The sequence below is a fragment of the Mugil cephalus genome, chromosome 19 (assembly GCF_022458985.1).
Source record: "Mugil cephalus isolate CIBA_MC_2020 chromosome 19, CIBA_Mcephalus_1.1, whole genome shotgun sequence".
NCBI classification, from domain to species: domain Eukaryota; kingdom Metazoa; phylum Chordata; class Actinopteri; order Mugiliformes; family Mugilidae; genus Mugil; species Mugil cephalus.
This window is the reverse complement of record NC_061788.1, coordinates 12,888,163-12,902,710: the sequence shown is the minus strand read 5'-3', so window position 1 is coordinate 12,902,710 and position 14,548 is coordinate 12,888,163. Positions and strand designations below refer to the sequence as shown.

The following is a 14,548-nucleotide window of genomic DNA, read 5'->3' as shown; positions in this document are numbered from 1 at the left end:
TTTACCTGACAGTGCCTTCAGACACGCCTGGCACAGACAGCGTGACATCCAGGGGGACTTGGCACTGCCCTCTGAGTATGCTCATCATACGGAGGGCCTCCACTTCGCTCCGCGGAGCATTGACCGAGGCACATCCTAGATATGTCAGCTGGCTGAAGACGACGCTGTCTTCATCTGGAATGGGACTGCCAGGGCTGCCTTCAGATGATGATTCATCTCCTGCAAAGGGGAAATAAAAAAGGGGAAGGGAGAGGAAAGAAGGAGAACGTTTTATGACTATCATCTTATGTCTGTACATCCTCTCCAGAGATCGGCTGACCTGCCAGAGAAGAATGAATGAAAACGTAGGCGGGGCTTTGGGTGGTTATATTAGTTATGATATTAATGTGACAGATAGAGAGAGGAAAAACTAATTTGAAGAAAATGGCAAAAGTCCAGAGGATTAAACACATCCTGGCTCACCTCTGTACGACCTCTCATTCAGTTCGCTCTCCTGGCCCGTCTGAACAGGAAGCACCATCTCCAGTTTGGGTGGCGGTGCGGTCAGAGGGTCGCAGCCCGGCGGCACGGGTGACGCTATGGTGGGGAGGAGGCCGTGGTCGCCCCCGCCGAGGCTCTCCATTCCTGCTTCTGGTCCGAGCCCAGTGTCGGCTACCGATGGGTCCATGAGGACATCTTCTAACTCCCTCTGGAGCTGCTGTTCACTTCCATTCCCCACAATCTGATACACACACACACACACACGCATGTGTAGTAACATACATGGAGGGAAGCGTGCACACAACCAAAAGGGAGGCACAGAAAATAAACAATTGAGACCAAAACATACAATAAAACAGAAAAGGATTGCTCATAGAAAACAAGATCATTGTAGTAATCATCATAACACATCGCATTTCAGATAAATCCTAATCTTGCATTAACTTAATAGCAGTTGTCTCACTTTGTATAAATCATGGATTTCATAAATAGTATAAGTGTACAGTGTCTCTGCCTGTAACAGTGACATCGTGATCGAGTTGGAGTGATTGCCGTGTGCTTAAGATTTCACCAATATTAGTGATTAGTAAGTCAGTTTAAGGAGTGGAAAAAACACCCATGTCAAGACAGAAGATGCAGAAGAGCCATGCCAACACTGACTGCATAGTTCCTAAACTATCAAATAAAAAAAACGACCAAAGTGCAAGTTCATGGTTTGACAAACCATAAAATTTCACAAAGCTAAGGAAAACCCCATTACCCTGCCTTCTGTTGCAGCAGCAAGAAAGTGGGACAGACTTATGAAGGGACTGTTGTACAAAGTCGCAAAGGATAAACATCTGATTTATCTGCTGTCTTTATGGCACAAACATATTTCAGGGGTGAATATTTAAGTAACATCTGTGCCTTAGAGGTATGAGGTTATTTGTCCAATGCTGTTAGACAAACAGTTATGTGTTGCAGTACAGTACAATGACTGGCATAAGAAGAAAAGAAAAGAAAAAACCTTGGTTCATCTGTATTTTACGTTGATACGGCTGATACACTTCGTCACTATGCAGCTGTAGTGACACTTATTATCTACCTGGCTTTTTTTTTTATCGGGAGACTATAGTCTACTATCATCAAAACCAGTATTACAAAGCTAAGGCCGTCCGTCATTACACGTCTAAAGTACAGGAAGCACAAATCATCACAGACAGAATCACCACTGACTCACATCACAGAAAGAAAGAGGAAATATATTTAAACAAGCAGGAGAAAGATACAGAGAAAAGAAGCAGAAAGAAAGCGAGAGGAGAGACTGACCTTAAAGCTGACCTCTTCCTCAGAAATCACCTGCATAACAGACAACAAGTTTAGACACACTGACTCCTCTCCTGACTGGATGGGCTGACTGGGAGGGAAATGTGCACAAGAGTGTGTGGGCAAAAACCAAAACATGAAATCAGGATGGCCGCGTGTGAGTGGATGGAGTGATTTCACCGCTAGATACGAACTGAGAACAGTGACTTCATTCAACTCGCAGTATCCAGACGGCAGCGGCTAGGAAGCAGAAAACCTCAACTTTGACCTCCATCGAAAATAACCTGATCCTGTAACGGACTCTGAACACAGAAAGTGGAAGCATGACGTCTTCCTCTCTATTAAATCAAGATCCGTGCTCTACTGGCGCCACCTTCTGGTAGCTTTGCAACATCAAGCTCATATGACTTCCCAAAGAAACACAGGTACAGTAACAAGATAAGCTAATGGATATAGTGTAAGCATGTGAGCCAGCTACTTAAGCTGATTCAATGAAGGGAATGTGAGGCGAGGCGAGGCGAGGCGAGGCAAGAGGAGAGGAGAGGAGAGGAGAGGAGAGGAGAGGAGAGGAGAGGAGAGGAGAGGAGAGGAGAGGAGAGGAGAGGAGAGGAGAGGAGAGGAGAGGAGAGGACTGGTAACCTGAACCCCTTAGGGATGAACGCAGGATGGTGACTGCCACATTTGTTTCCTCGAAAGTTTTCCTCCTCTTTGAGCCACGCCCTAGTCACAAAACACCACTACTTTCCCTGACAATAGCAAAGGTTCAAACTGCGTCACCACACTGTTGGCAAACTAATAATACCTACAATGTCAGCCCTCGATAGCACAAGATGTTTTCTAACTGAAGCAGCTGAATGACTTGGAAGTTAACCAATAAAACACCAATAAAACAAGCAAGTCTTCAATTATTTGATCTGCGGACGCAAGGTCAACATCCTTCTTCTGCACTTCCCTTCACTACTTAAAGAATACAAAGCGTTCACAGAGGTAAAACCTTACAAACAAAGTGTTTTGAATCTGTGTGAATGTGCACACATCAAACGCTTCCTTACTGTAAGCGGCAAATAAAAAGACACACAGATAAAACAAATCAATCTAAGACCGACTATGAGAAAGGGATAGAGTGAGAATGAAAGAGCAAAACGAGAAATGGTTAGTTTTATGGTTAAAAGAGCGAGAATAATAAATTGCTGTATGTCTCAGAAGATGAGTGAAAAACATGACATGTTAGCAGAGGAATAAATTAACTATACTGATGCCGTGAGTCCTGACACAAACTCTAAAATCAGTTCTTATTGAAAGAGTGCTCATGTGGAATCATTTTTAGCCTGCAGCAGCCTGGCCTATTACACAACAGGTATTTTAAAAATAGTTATAGCTTTACAGTTGCTGTAATTCTCATGTGATCGGAGCTGAATTATCGTCAGCCCTGACGAGAAGCACCGAGGATTGATGCCGAAGTGAAACCTAAACTACAACACTCCACACCTAAAACTCTAACTCCAGTGCAGCTCTGAAGTCCCGCCTCTCTGCCTCGTACTTCTGTCCGTGCCTACACCCAACCGTCCTTACCTTCAGTCCTGTCTTTTCGTCATCACTACCATTATTAGTGGAGGAGGGTGTCTCGTCCCCCAGCCGGGACACGAGGACAAAGTCCTCACTGTTGAGAGTGGACACTGAGTCCGAGGACACGCTAATCTTCCCCACCGAGCCCTTGTCATCCATGGCTGTCGCTGTTAAATTCAGCCACGCTGCTCATGAATGGAAGACGGGAGGAGGAAGTGGTGGGAGATGATGAGCAAAATCACCTAGAAAAAGAAAAAAAAATAAACAAATGAAGAAGCAGAAAACAGTCATGATGTGATGAATACCATGAAGAGCATCTTATAAAGGCATGTGGCTTGGCTAGCCCTCTAAAAAATAAAAAATAGAAAAAAGTGATTAGTCACTTTAAGTTTTACTTAACACCTAAAGGAAACCAAGTTTTACAAAAACCAGAGCGGGTGTAAAGAGAAACTTGAGGGTGGAAAAGGTTCGGCAAAGAAGCTTAGGACATGTGAAAGCAATGAAACTGGGGAGATAAGAGGAAATGAGCTGTGGGTCATTTGGAGCAAGTTTGTATATCTTTGCAAAATAGTTTGAAACAATGCAAAGCCATGGAGATGCAACTGAACGTGAATTAAGTAACAACTTGCTATAACCATCCGTGTCTAATCCACGTTTGCAATGCAAAGCTCAACACCACTGAATCAGACATGTACGCGTCACATTGAACACACTCCCTCTTTTATTCTGGCCAGTCCGCACAACCACCAATTACACGTTTTAGCCACTGCTAATAACTTTATACACTGTGGGGAATAAACGGATTATCTTGTCTTAGAATCAGGATAGAAATTTGTTTTATTTATATTTAATTATTCAAGGAAAATTGAGGTGGAGCTCCATTTTTACCGTTAGGCATTGGGTAACCAGCGATTAAGTGTAATACAGGAAGTAAGGCGCAACAGAAGGTCCTGGCAGAGATTCAAAAAGAGACCATAACAAATTATGTCTGCCTGTTTCCTCTCATCACTCATTCATTCCTTTTACTCTGTCTCCCCTCTTTCCCCTTCCTCCCTTCTACTGATCTTTTATCCTCCTCTCTCCCCCCTTGCAATCGTCTTTTTTTTTCTTCAGTCCTCACTGCAACCCTCTCCTCTGCTCTGCCTGTGCCCTACTCCATTTTGCTAAGGGTTTCCTTTGCCGTTTCTTCCCTTACACTCCACCCTTCCCACTCACAATGGAGAAGTTAAAGGAGAAAAGGTCAAAGCAGTTAATGATGTGCACTCCTCAAGATAACATTGTTGTACTGACCCAAGAGTAAGCATCAATATTAATGGCTATGTGCAACTACAAGGCTTTACGATGTCTTGTGCTGATATGAATTGTTATTAATAGGCTGTCAAACACAAACCCACGGTCTACGTTTGCCCTCTTTATCTTTTTAGAGCAACCTGAGGATATCAGTGACTGTTATCTGGTCAGAAAACTCTGGTGTGTGTGTTTTTCATTTACATTGTAAACTATAGGTAACAGAAAAGGTCACAGAGGGCAGTAAATCACGTTGTAGAGATCAAGTAACAGGTGGATCTAAAGCACACAATTTCTGAATACATGTATCTTACTAATCAATGCAATCTAATGTACGTCAAACTTGGTGGTTACATTGCTGAGGACCCAAGTATGTGCAATGTTGCGTTTGAGGCGGTGTGAATGAGTAAGTGTGACCATATGTCATACTTAGTGTAAATGATGTTTTCTGTTATTCCACATTAGCCCTTCTTCCTCTTCTTGCCTTCATCAGCGAATCGGCATTGACCGTGAGTTCACAGCATTTAATAATTGCATTTTCTGAGATACAGCCACATCCAAAAAGTAAGAGTTTGACTGTGTACTGCAATTTTGTGTGGATATCTGGACAAACATTTCTAAAGAAAGCTGGGCACCAATTAATAGAAAGTACTTTTTCAATCACTTTGGAGGAACTGCAACGACAAAACATACTAATGCTATCAAAAAATCCCAGCACTCACACTCACAATGCTGCCACAGTTACTAAATAATAGTTCATACATGTGCAGTAGACAGTAAAGTGTATGTCTCATATAGACCGATCAGCCACAACATTAAAACCAGTAACAGAAGAAGTAAATATTTTGGACGATACATTTACTTAGACATGTACCAACCACCTAGACCAGACCAGACTCCCCAACCCCTCAGCAATGACACTCCTTGATGGCAGCAGTCATCCTCAGCAGGACGCAGTCAGACACAAGCACAAAAACAGTTTAGGAACAACTCAAAAAAACATGACCTGGCCTCCAAATTCACCAGATCCCAAACTGAACAAGCATCTGTGGGATGCACTGGAGCAAGCCTGAGTCAGCCCTCCTCCTCCGACTGATGTGAACCTTTTCCCGCTGCCATTGCTGCTGTGATGGAGGGTCGGTCGCTTGCTTTATACGCCATGGTTACGTGGTTACGTCATGGGTATGTTTTGCGCATCGCGTGCTTAACAGCGCTTGTGCGCATGCGCGACAAAGCACTCCATGCCACAGTCCACCTCTCCCAACCGTACCGTGCCACAGAAGTGTAGTGTACTCAGGAACGGTGCAGTTGCCCTCACACTAGTCACAGAATGTAGACTTCAGGGGGCAAACGTGCCTGGGTACGGAATGATCGCCTAGTGTGAGTGCACCCTTAATCTTGGTGAGACTTTACAGATGTTTACACTTCTTTTGGCTCAAAGGCAAATGCTTTCTATTTTTAGCACAGCCTCTGCGTGATCAGAGTACCAGTGGTTTTACTTTCCCTCAGATTCTGCGTTGATGAACCTAGAGTTTCAACTGTATAGGCAATGATAATAATGCATAAGATTGAAAATAGGTTACTGCCTTGTAAACACAAAGTCAATCGTTTTACTGGAGTCATGCAAATTTACTGGGACATGAGGTTTCATACAGGAAAACCCAGCAGTTAGCTTCACTAACTGAAGACCCCCCATCAAACATTTCGATTCAACACTTCACACACACTATTTTATTATTTCATGTGGCTGCAATATGAACACAGATAAGTCCTCACACACACATGTGCACACACAGTTCTAATGCTCTGTCTCTGGCAGCTAGCTGGCAGCTCCAACAGGCTTATAATGGCTGCCTTGTCACCCTGTTTTCCTTCCCAACCTCTGCTACAGATCTCTGGGGGCTCCTGCCAAGTTACACTGTTCGTTATCAACCTCTTTAGTGCACTTCCAAGAAGAAGAATCCACTGCCAGAAAGTCAAGACACTGTAAGAGAATTATCTAAACGCTTCAAAGGTACTGAAATGTCTTAAACTGCAGGTCATTTCTAAGATCCTGTATAAAGCTGTCCAGTTTAATCGTTTCGCTTTGTCTTGAGCACAGGAGACAGGAGCAGCAATATTCCTGTTCACTTTTCCTTCCTGGAATATCTAATTTATTATCCCCTTTCTCTACTCTTGTGTATAGGAACAGGAACTACATATTACATTACACTGCTCACACATGTAATCTGTATCCTTCAGGTTCTCACAGTGTCATCTTCAGTGAGTCATTTCCTCAATAAAGTTGTATCTTTGTGACACAAGCTGTCCATCATTGTGCACTTCCATTAAGGGATTTGTTTGGTTTGTTGTTTTTACGCTGGTGTGTGTGTAAGTGAAGATTATCAACTTAGCTGTCACGAACTGTCAGTAATGGAAAATCATTGCGCTTATTATTATTATTGTTTTCCCTCATTAATTACATTAATTTCCGTGCTACAGTGTGCTTTTATTATATTTTATTGTGTATAACTGCTTTAGTTTCTATTTTTATTGCTCCCATTAGTTCACAGATTAATATGAAAGGCATCGCCTCTTCTAAAGTAATTATTTATTTAGAGATAAGTTGCACTCAGGTAGGTACTAAATTATATCTGATTCAGGATTCAGTAATCTGGTGTAGCAGTGCTCAGGTTTACCAATTTATATTAACACACCAGTGATAATAGCAGTTAGCTAGTGTAGCCTAGGTGTGAGCTGCAATAGGTCGCATAGCTTACAGTTTGATTTTAGGAGCATGAGGCCTCTCCTACTGTTTCTATTATATAAAAACATTATTATGGCATCTCAATCTGAAACAAGCACATCTTATGTCAATCCATGTGTAAAAATGTACACATTGGAAACCAAAGCCAGCTGAACGGGCTGTTCTGGGCTGCCAGCTGGGCCCCGTGTGCACCTCACGAGGGAGAGCAAGACACGGCCAGAGAGCATTCAGGCTCGTTTCGGGACTGTATCAGGACGCGGTCCCTTTCAACCTCGCCTCACAGCAGTGACTTTAGCCAGGCAGAAATAGTGCAATGAAAAGAAGAGGCAGAGAGGATAAGGGAACGAACGAGGCGAAAAAAAGCTGAACTAGTCCAAGCTGAGCACGATTCAAAAGGGAAAAGAAACAACCACGGGCTCCACAGATCAAAGAAGCACACCCATGCAGTACAGTTCCTAATTCATATTTTATTTGTGTACTGCGTGAACAACTAATAATGCCTTCCATTCAAACCTAAAACTGACACTCCCAGTCGGTGATCCAGGAATGAAACCACGGCTTCATAATGTACAGCAAAACAATGTCACACGACTGAGAAGAAGGAGAACAACTTGACCACACGGCCTCGACTTCTGTGATGAAGTCACAGAAGTCACAAGAACTTTGTCACAGTGAAAAACTGAGCTGCGGCCATGTTGTGGCTATACACAGATATTTATTTAGCCATTGTGTCTAGTTAAAAAAAACAGAAGTGTTGGTAATAAAAGAAATTTGACACCTGTGTGTACAAAGGGGTATGCGACAGTTGTTATGGGAGACAGGCATTTAGTCAGTGGCTGATGAAAAAAAAATATATATAGCCTTGAATATTAATTCATATTAATAAAGTCTCAAGATCAATCTTGAATTGAGCATTTTGTCACTGTACTCAATATGTGCATATGTGTATGTATATTTATACTTATATTTATATGCAAATATTTATATGTAAATGTCTATTTATATGTGTATGTAGTGATTTTCAGTTACTGATACTTGTGAACCGTAATGAGCAGCTTGTAATGCATCAAATTGCCTATAATCCTTAGTTGCCTCGTAAACTAGATGGCATTTCAAGATAGACACACAAGACTTATCGTAACTCTTTCTAGAGTTACCACTAGCTAAATAAATAGGTGTCTACTGTAGAATAATTGCTGTTATTTTAAAAGCTGATCGTATGCAACACACAAAGTGGACAGCTGTCTCAGGCTTCTCAGGCGATTCAGCATTTTAAACTGAGAAAGAGAGGGAATCTGCGTGGCTGTTCACTGTAAAGAACCAGAGCATGGGAAGAAAAACAAAAGCAATAAAAGTCAACAACCTTATAAGCCTCGATGAGCGCACAGAAGGCTTTTCTCATTTTACGCCTTCATCTTAAATGAACGATCAAGAATGAAGCAGACCAAGCAATAATAATATTTCAAGGGAAGCCAGCTCTGTCAGGGTTTGTTATTCAGCCTAGCTTGGTAGCTTGGTAGCCACGCAGCTAAGAGTAGCTCTTTCCTGTCTGTAGCTGTAGTCTTTGCAGCTAGTGGTACAAGCTGCACATGCTGTTCATGTGCAGCTTTTTGGCCCAGACACAGCTGATGTCCGCACTGAGTTGACGGACTCAGGACCTGCCACTGGTGGAATAGAGACGGGGCAGTGGCCGAACCCACGTCACGCTGATAGAGGAAATGACTCTTGAGCGCGCCATCTTGTTTCTGTGTCTGGATAAAGCCTGGAGCAGCTGAAAATCAAAACAAAAACTGCAAGTGGTCAGAGACTGCTACAAGCCATACAAGATGAAAACAGGAAATGAATCTAGTTAAGAGTGCCGTTTCCAGGTCGCACACTGAAAATCTTGGACTAAAGTCCTGGACTAAGTATTTTTTGGGTTTAACAGTCCTACTGACTAAACCCCGTAAGTGTGTCAAATAGAAAAGACTACGGTTGTGAGTATTATAGTTGAATCATGTGTAAAAACTCCAGGTGCAAGAGGTACCGAAGAGCAAAAGATCCACATACTGATATGTGCTTTCGGTTTGCCTTTGTTGCAGAGACGTTATCTCTAGCTACAAGGTATGGAGGCGTGGAAGTGGCTTGAGCCGTGTGCAGATTGTAATTTATTCCGTCTGTCCCTGCCTGGTAGAATACACAAGCTACACAATCTACAGATGTTAATATCTTCCCTGTCTTTTTAAAAATGCATAAAAATACCACATTTGCAGGCCAACTACTGTTACCAGTTCTATAAGCACCACAGCCAATAACATGCACTTCACACTATCATCACATTCAAACAAAATGAGTTTCACGCTGAATGTAGAAGAAACTTTGGTTGCCAGGAAACGTCCTCAGACACTGACGTTTGTCGAACGCACCTGTGCAATACCGTGCCTTAAGAAAAAGTAGCAGGAACACAAGGTGACTGAAAGGAACTGAAAACACTGAGAATGCATTTGTGGGCGTTGCAGTGCATGTTATAGTACATTCATAAATAAAATGTTACTGCTACACATAGTCTGGGGGCATGTACCGCTAAGTTTTGGACTGAAATATGACTGGTCTGTCAATGCATACAACCATAAAACCATTAGACAATCAGGTCAGTCAAAAAAATTCAAATGGCAATATAAAAAATAAGAGAACAGTGATTCATAACACTGAGTTTCTACCCCTGTGGGAGGAAAATAAATGAACACTTAAATGATAATCCATTCTCTCTCAAAAAGGAAAATTCTTAACGACAAAGAGATTGCTTCAGCTTTGTTCACTTGATACAAGCAGTCTTTATGTAGTTATATCTGGGTACCCAGTATGCCCTACCTTCTACACACAGTTTCCTACTTTAGATGTATGAAAGCTAAAGACTAAAGATAAGACCAAGACCAATCTGATCTGCTAACTGACTGCTAGAGCGGCGAGAGAAGGATCATTCAGCAAAATAACGTATAAAATATAGGAAACAAAACATTGGAATACTAATTGTGGGTGTTATTAAGCTGATGTAAAGTATTGTGTAGTACAGTGTGTTTCAAAAGACAATCCCACACCAAAAAAATAAAACCTTTTCTCTTATTGATAAAAGCATGAATCATCAAATTTCAATGCCAAGTCTTGTTCCTCACATAAAGTTTCTCAGATAGTTTAGGAATAGGAAAGAATAGCTTAACACCGATTCCAAATATTTATGCCTTCTGCATAATACCAAACTACATTTATATTAACTTAAAGCTGACCCTGTAGTTTGAAAGAGCTAATTTAACATCATAAGCTCATTCTGCAAACAGTATATAAGTCGCTGCTAACTTTTAACACCCAACGCTGCCAAAAACCCATTATTTGTGCCAAACTCAAACAGCACCTGTGTACTTTAGAACTCCACTCTAATCTATGAAATATTATTTCTTTCTCTCAACCCGGCAATCTCCTTTCATCTCATTCACAGCAACTGCGATGAAACACTAATCCACAGCATCTGACGCGCTCGCCGCTCGGTCTCCATCAGTTACCCAGAAGACAGGTGCAAGTGATGGGTGTTGTTGGGATTTCAGAGCTCAGTCCAAAGATAGTTACACACACAGCTGCAATACAAATATGTGAAACGTATGCAGCAGTAGGTATCAGTTTAGCTTGACATGTATTCTCCCATTCATATTCAGATGAAAACGTACACTCTTCAGCACATCCTAATTATAGTTAGCATTCGGTAATTGCTATGTTACAGTATAATTAGTATATTGGTCAGTGTAAATTCATAATGAGATGAATATTTTCTTCACACTTAAGAGAAGAATCATGTATTTAGGGAGTTACTGCTAAAAGATATTTCTGATAAAAGCAACTTTATAAATGTGTGTTAAGCATAGCACTGTCTTGGCTTCAACTTAAATGCGTCCAAAAGTTAACTCATATGCACTTTTAAAAAAAACAAACAAAACAAAAGCCCAGCAGGCATCATTTAAATACAGCTGCAAAAGCACTGACCTTTCCCCCGTTCATGCACAGTTTCTGACTATTGTTAACGCAGCAAATATTTGCATTTACACAAATCTGGCTTGTGAGTTTTCTATGCATGTGCGCATGTGTCACCTCCATTATCTGCAATGAGGCGTTGTATTACCTGAAGTTCAGGAAATAGGAGAGGAAAAAACAGCTGACTGAACATGAACTGCAGCAGTTAAGGCTCGCAGCTACCACAGATGTCGTCCACTGACAGTGACAAGCTCACAAGAGACAGGAGCTACTGGTTTTTACAATCCTGTTCACGGCTCAGAGAAATATGGAATACTATTGCGCAACACATCCGTTTGGCACCACTTGCGCAAGTTCTTAACCACCTGACAGAGCCGGGAAGCACTAAAACACTCACTGAACGGTCGGATTTTTTAGGAAGACTGCTGAATGTCAGATCCTTTTGATTTGTTGAAAACAAGATCAGTGAAGTCGGTTTAAACTATTTAATGTGTCGGTTGCATAATAGCATTCATTTTTATGATAAATCTGCTGTAATGAGGGTCAGTGAACATATACAAATATGGTTGATTCAGCTAAACCTCCAATCTTGAATGTCAGAAACACATCAAAAGCACAAGGAAGTCTTTTGAAGCATGCTTTGCCGGTCCCTCCCTTATTGCATGACAACAACAGCGTTGCAAACCACCCACAAATAATTCAAGTCGGTTGGATTACACCCGTAAACATGCTCGTGCAAATCAGTATTAACTTATTTGCCTTGTTATAAAGCTAAAATGCACCAAAGCAAATTATAATCACAATGATCAATCTAGAAAGGTTCTTATTAAGTTACTCAACCATATACTCTAAATGTGTGTATATCCTGGACAAGTTTTCATGGCATTACTGAAGAAGCAGAACATTAAAAAAGCATTACATTACTTTAACACTAAAGCCTTGTAACTAGTACGAGCACTCGTTCATCAGTTCATTAGGTACACCAGTAAAAACAAATGCTTTCCAAAAAAAACTGTCCTGGACTAAACATTAGCCACATCAAGAAGAAGTAAAACTTAAATTGTCATTGCACACAAATTACAACAAAATTTTGTTTGGCAGAAATCTCTAGCAAACTGTCAGGTGTTTATAATGGTAACAAATATAGTAAATATACATATATAAATATAAAATAGATACTAAAATCTCCCTGTCATCAACCATATAAATATAGTGCAGTATTTCAGATGACATTTGAAACGTTCCTTCAGCAGCCTTTTCAGAGCCGTGTTTATGGCATTCAGCATTTGTTTATAACATCTAAGAGTGTTGTTGATTCAACTGTGTTTTCATTTTGAATACAGTGGCTTGTAGTACTACTTAACTGTACTGCGATTTTCCGACACACGTTTCTATTATTTTGACAACCCTAATGTTAGTCGGATGGGCTGGGCCAAATAACAGAAACACTGTTTAATTAAATACAGTTTAATGGCAATAAATTGCCACTTCTCTCACACTGTTTCAACGTGAACATTGTAACAGTCATGAATGGTTGGCATGGTGGAGGACTGGCATACTACTGAATTCCAGTGTGCCTAATGTTTTGGCAAGTGAGTGTATGGCACAGAGCAACTGGCCTTTCAACTGTCAACACTGACGGGGAAAATACACAAAAAATAAAACAAATCAAGCAATATAGACGAGATGCGTGTTGCTTACATGTATATATGTGCAGGAGCAAGGTGCAAGGCTGTTCCGTGATGCTGATTGGACATTTAACTCGGTAACTGGCTCTCTGGACTACGAGTACACCACTTCATCTGAATACAACCTGATACCTGCCTGTGCAGCCTGTTTTAAAGCAACCTCAGTGGGCGTTTAAACCTCTCCGCGTTTTAACAGATAACTGCACGAATAACAAACACACTCCAGCCCGATAAGGTTGGGCGAGCCTAGCTAGCTCCCATGCTAACTTAATGCCCCTGACTAGCTCCCATGTTAACTTAATGTTCCCTGTTAGCCCCCGTGTTAACTTAATGCCCCCGTTAGCCCCCATGTTAACTTAATGCCCCCGTTAGCCCCCATGTTAACTTAATGCCCCTGTTAGCCCTCACCAACCAGCCATCGACTTAATGACTCGAGTAAAACGTTAAACACCCAATGCACGTTCAGCCAAACTACTCCGTCGCCGTAACGCAGTTGATTCAAGCTGCAACGTAAAAGTGTTTTTAGGTGTAATTTTGGCGAATAAACCCGCTGACTGGCCCGCGATGGACCCAACCGTGATGTAGGCCACTCCACTATTATGGCTGGTATGCTAACGCCTGCTAGCCATGCTACCATGGCAGTCCCAACCGACAGAGCGCTATTTTCACTCACAGCTGCCGAGACAGTCGCATTTAACTTTGAGGACGAACGCGTGTGCGAGGGCAAAACAGCTTACCTTTGTTCCCACGGCTGTTTTATTCCAATGGCGTTTGGCACGGCATTGCACTTCCCCTGTAACATCAGCAGCCAGCAGCATCCAGCCGACCGAGCTGTAAACACAAACCCAACCAACCCGCTGACAACCGCACTGCGCATGCGCCTGTCAGTGCTCCTCTCTCCTCTGTGGAGAGTGAAGGGGAGGCGTTGGCCTCTCCTACATTAGCAGCATGGCCCGGACTGGCACTGTCTGTAGCTCTTCACGGTCGTGTCACCACTCTTCCATCGAAAGCTTCAAGTCAGATGCAAGACTTTTTAGTATTAGGTCTAAATTTTATATGGTACAATTTAATAGTCACTGTGTGCAGCGATTCATGGGCCTGTTCACCTCTTCAGGTAAATAAACTGGAATAAAAAGTTAAATTCAGCAAAAGTTTCATTCTGAATGCAATAACACATCAGAACAAATCATTAAAGAGACTATGATATGTTAGTTGGATATGTGTTTTGGTGTGCATATGTTATATATCTATTGCTTTGTTCTGAGATTTTAATCGATCAAACCCAGGTAATTTTTTTTGTTGTTTTGTTTGACTGGTTTCGTCCACAGACGTATGGTTTTGACCTTGAAACTCCATCAGTGAATTGGGATTGCAGTAATCCATCAAATCAACCTGCGACTTTGTCCTAGGCTAAGCATACCTCCGCTTGCCTGCATGATAAGTACTTGCTCGTGTTATATAACAATCTTTTATCACT

At 41.7% G+C, this 14,548-nt stretch overlaps 1 protein-coding gene across 3 annotated transcripts in view; it reads right to left on the bottom strand.

The window, feature by feature from the left end:
- The window catches only part of LOC124996255 (rab GTPase-activating protein 1), a 68,106-nt gene extending 54,153 nt beyond the window's left edge, over nt 1–13,953 (bottom strand). The window contains exons 1-5 of one of the 3 annotated variants that reach the window (XM_047569081.1): nt 13,809–13,953; nt 3,358–3,593; nt 1,789–1,818; nt 463–721; nt 6–219 (exon numbers count right to left, since the gene is read on the bottom strand). In XM_047569081.1, the coding sequence (XP_047425037.1) occupies nt 6–219; nt 463–721; nt 1,789–1,818; nt 3,358–3,510 (656 nt within the window). In that variant the 5' untranslated portion in view covers nt 3,511–3,593; nt 13,809–13,953. The remainder of the gene's footprint in view (nt 1–5; nt 220–462; nt 722–1,788; nt 1,819–3,357; nt 3,594–13,808) is intronic. The other 2 variants (XM_047569082.1, XM_047569084.1) reach the window with 2 other exon arrangements.
- Nucleotides 13,954–14,548: the final 595 nt, after the last annotated feature.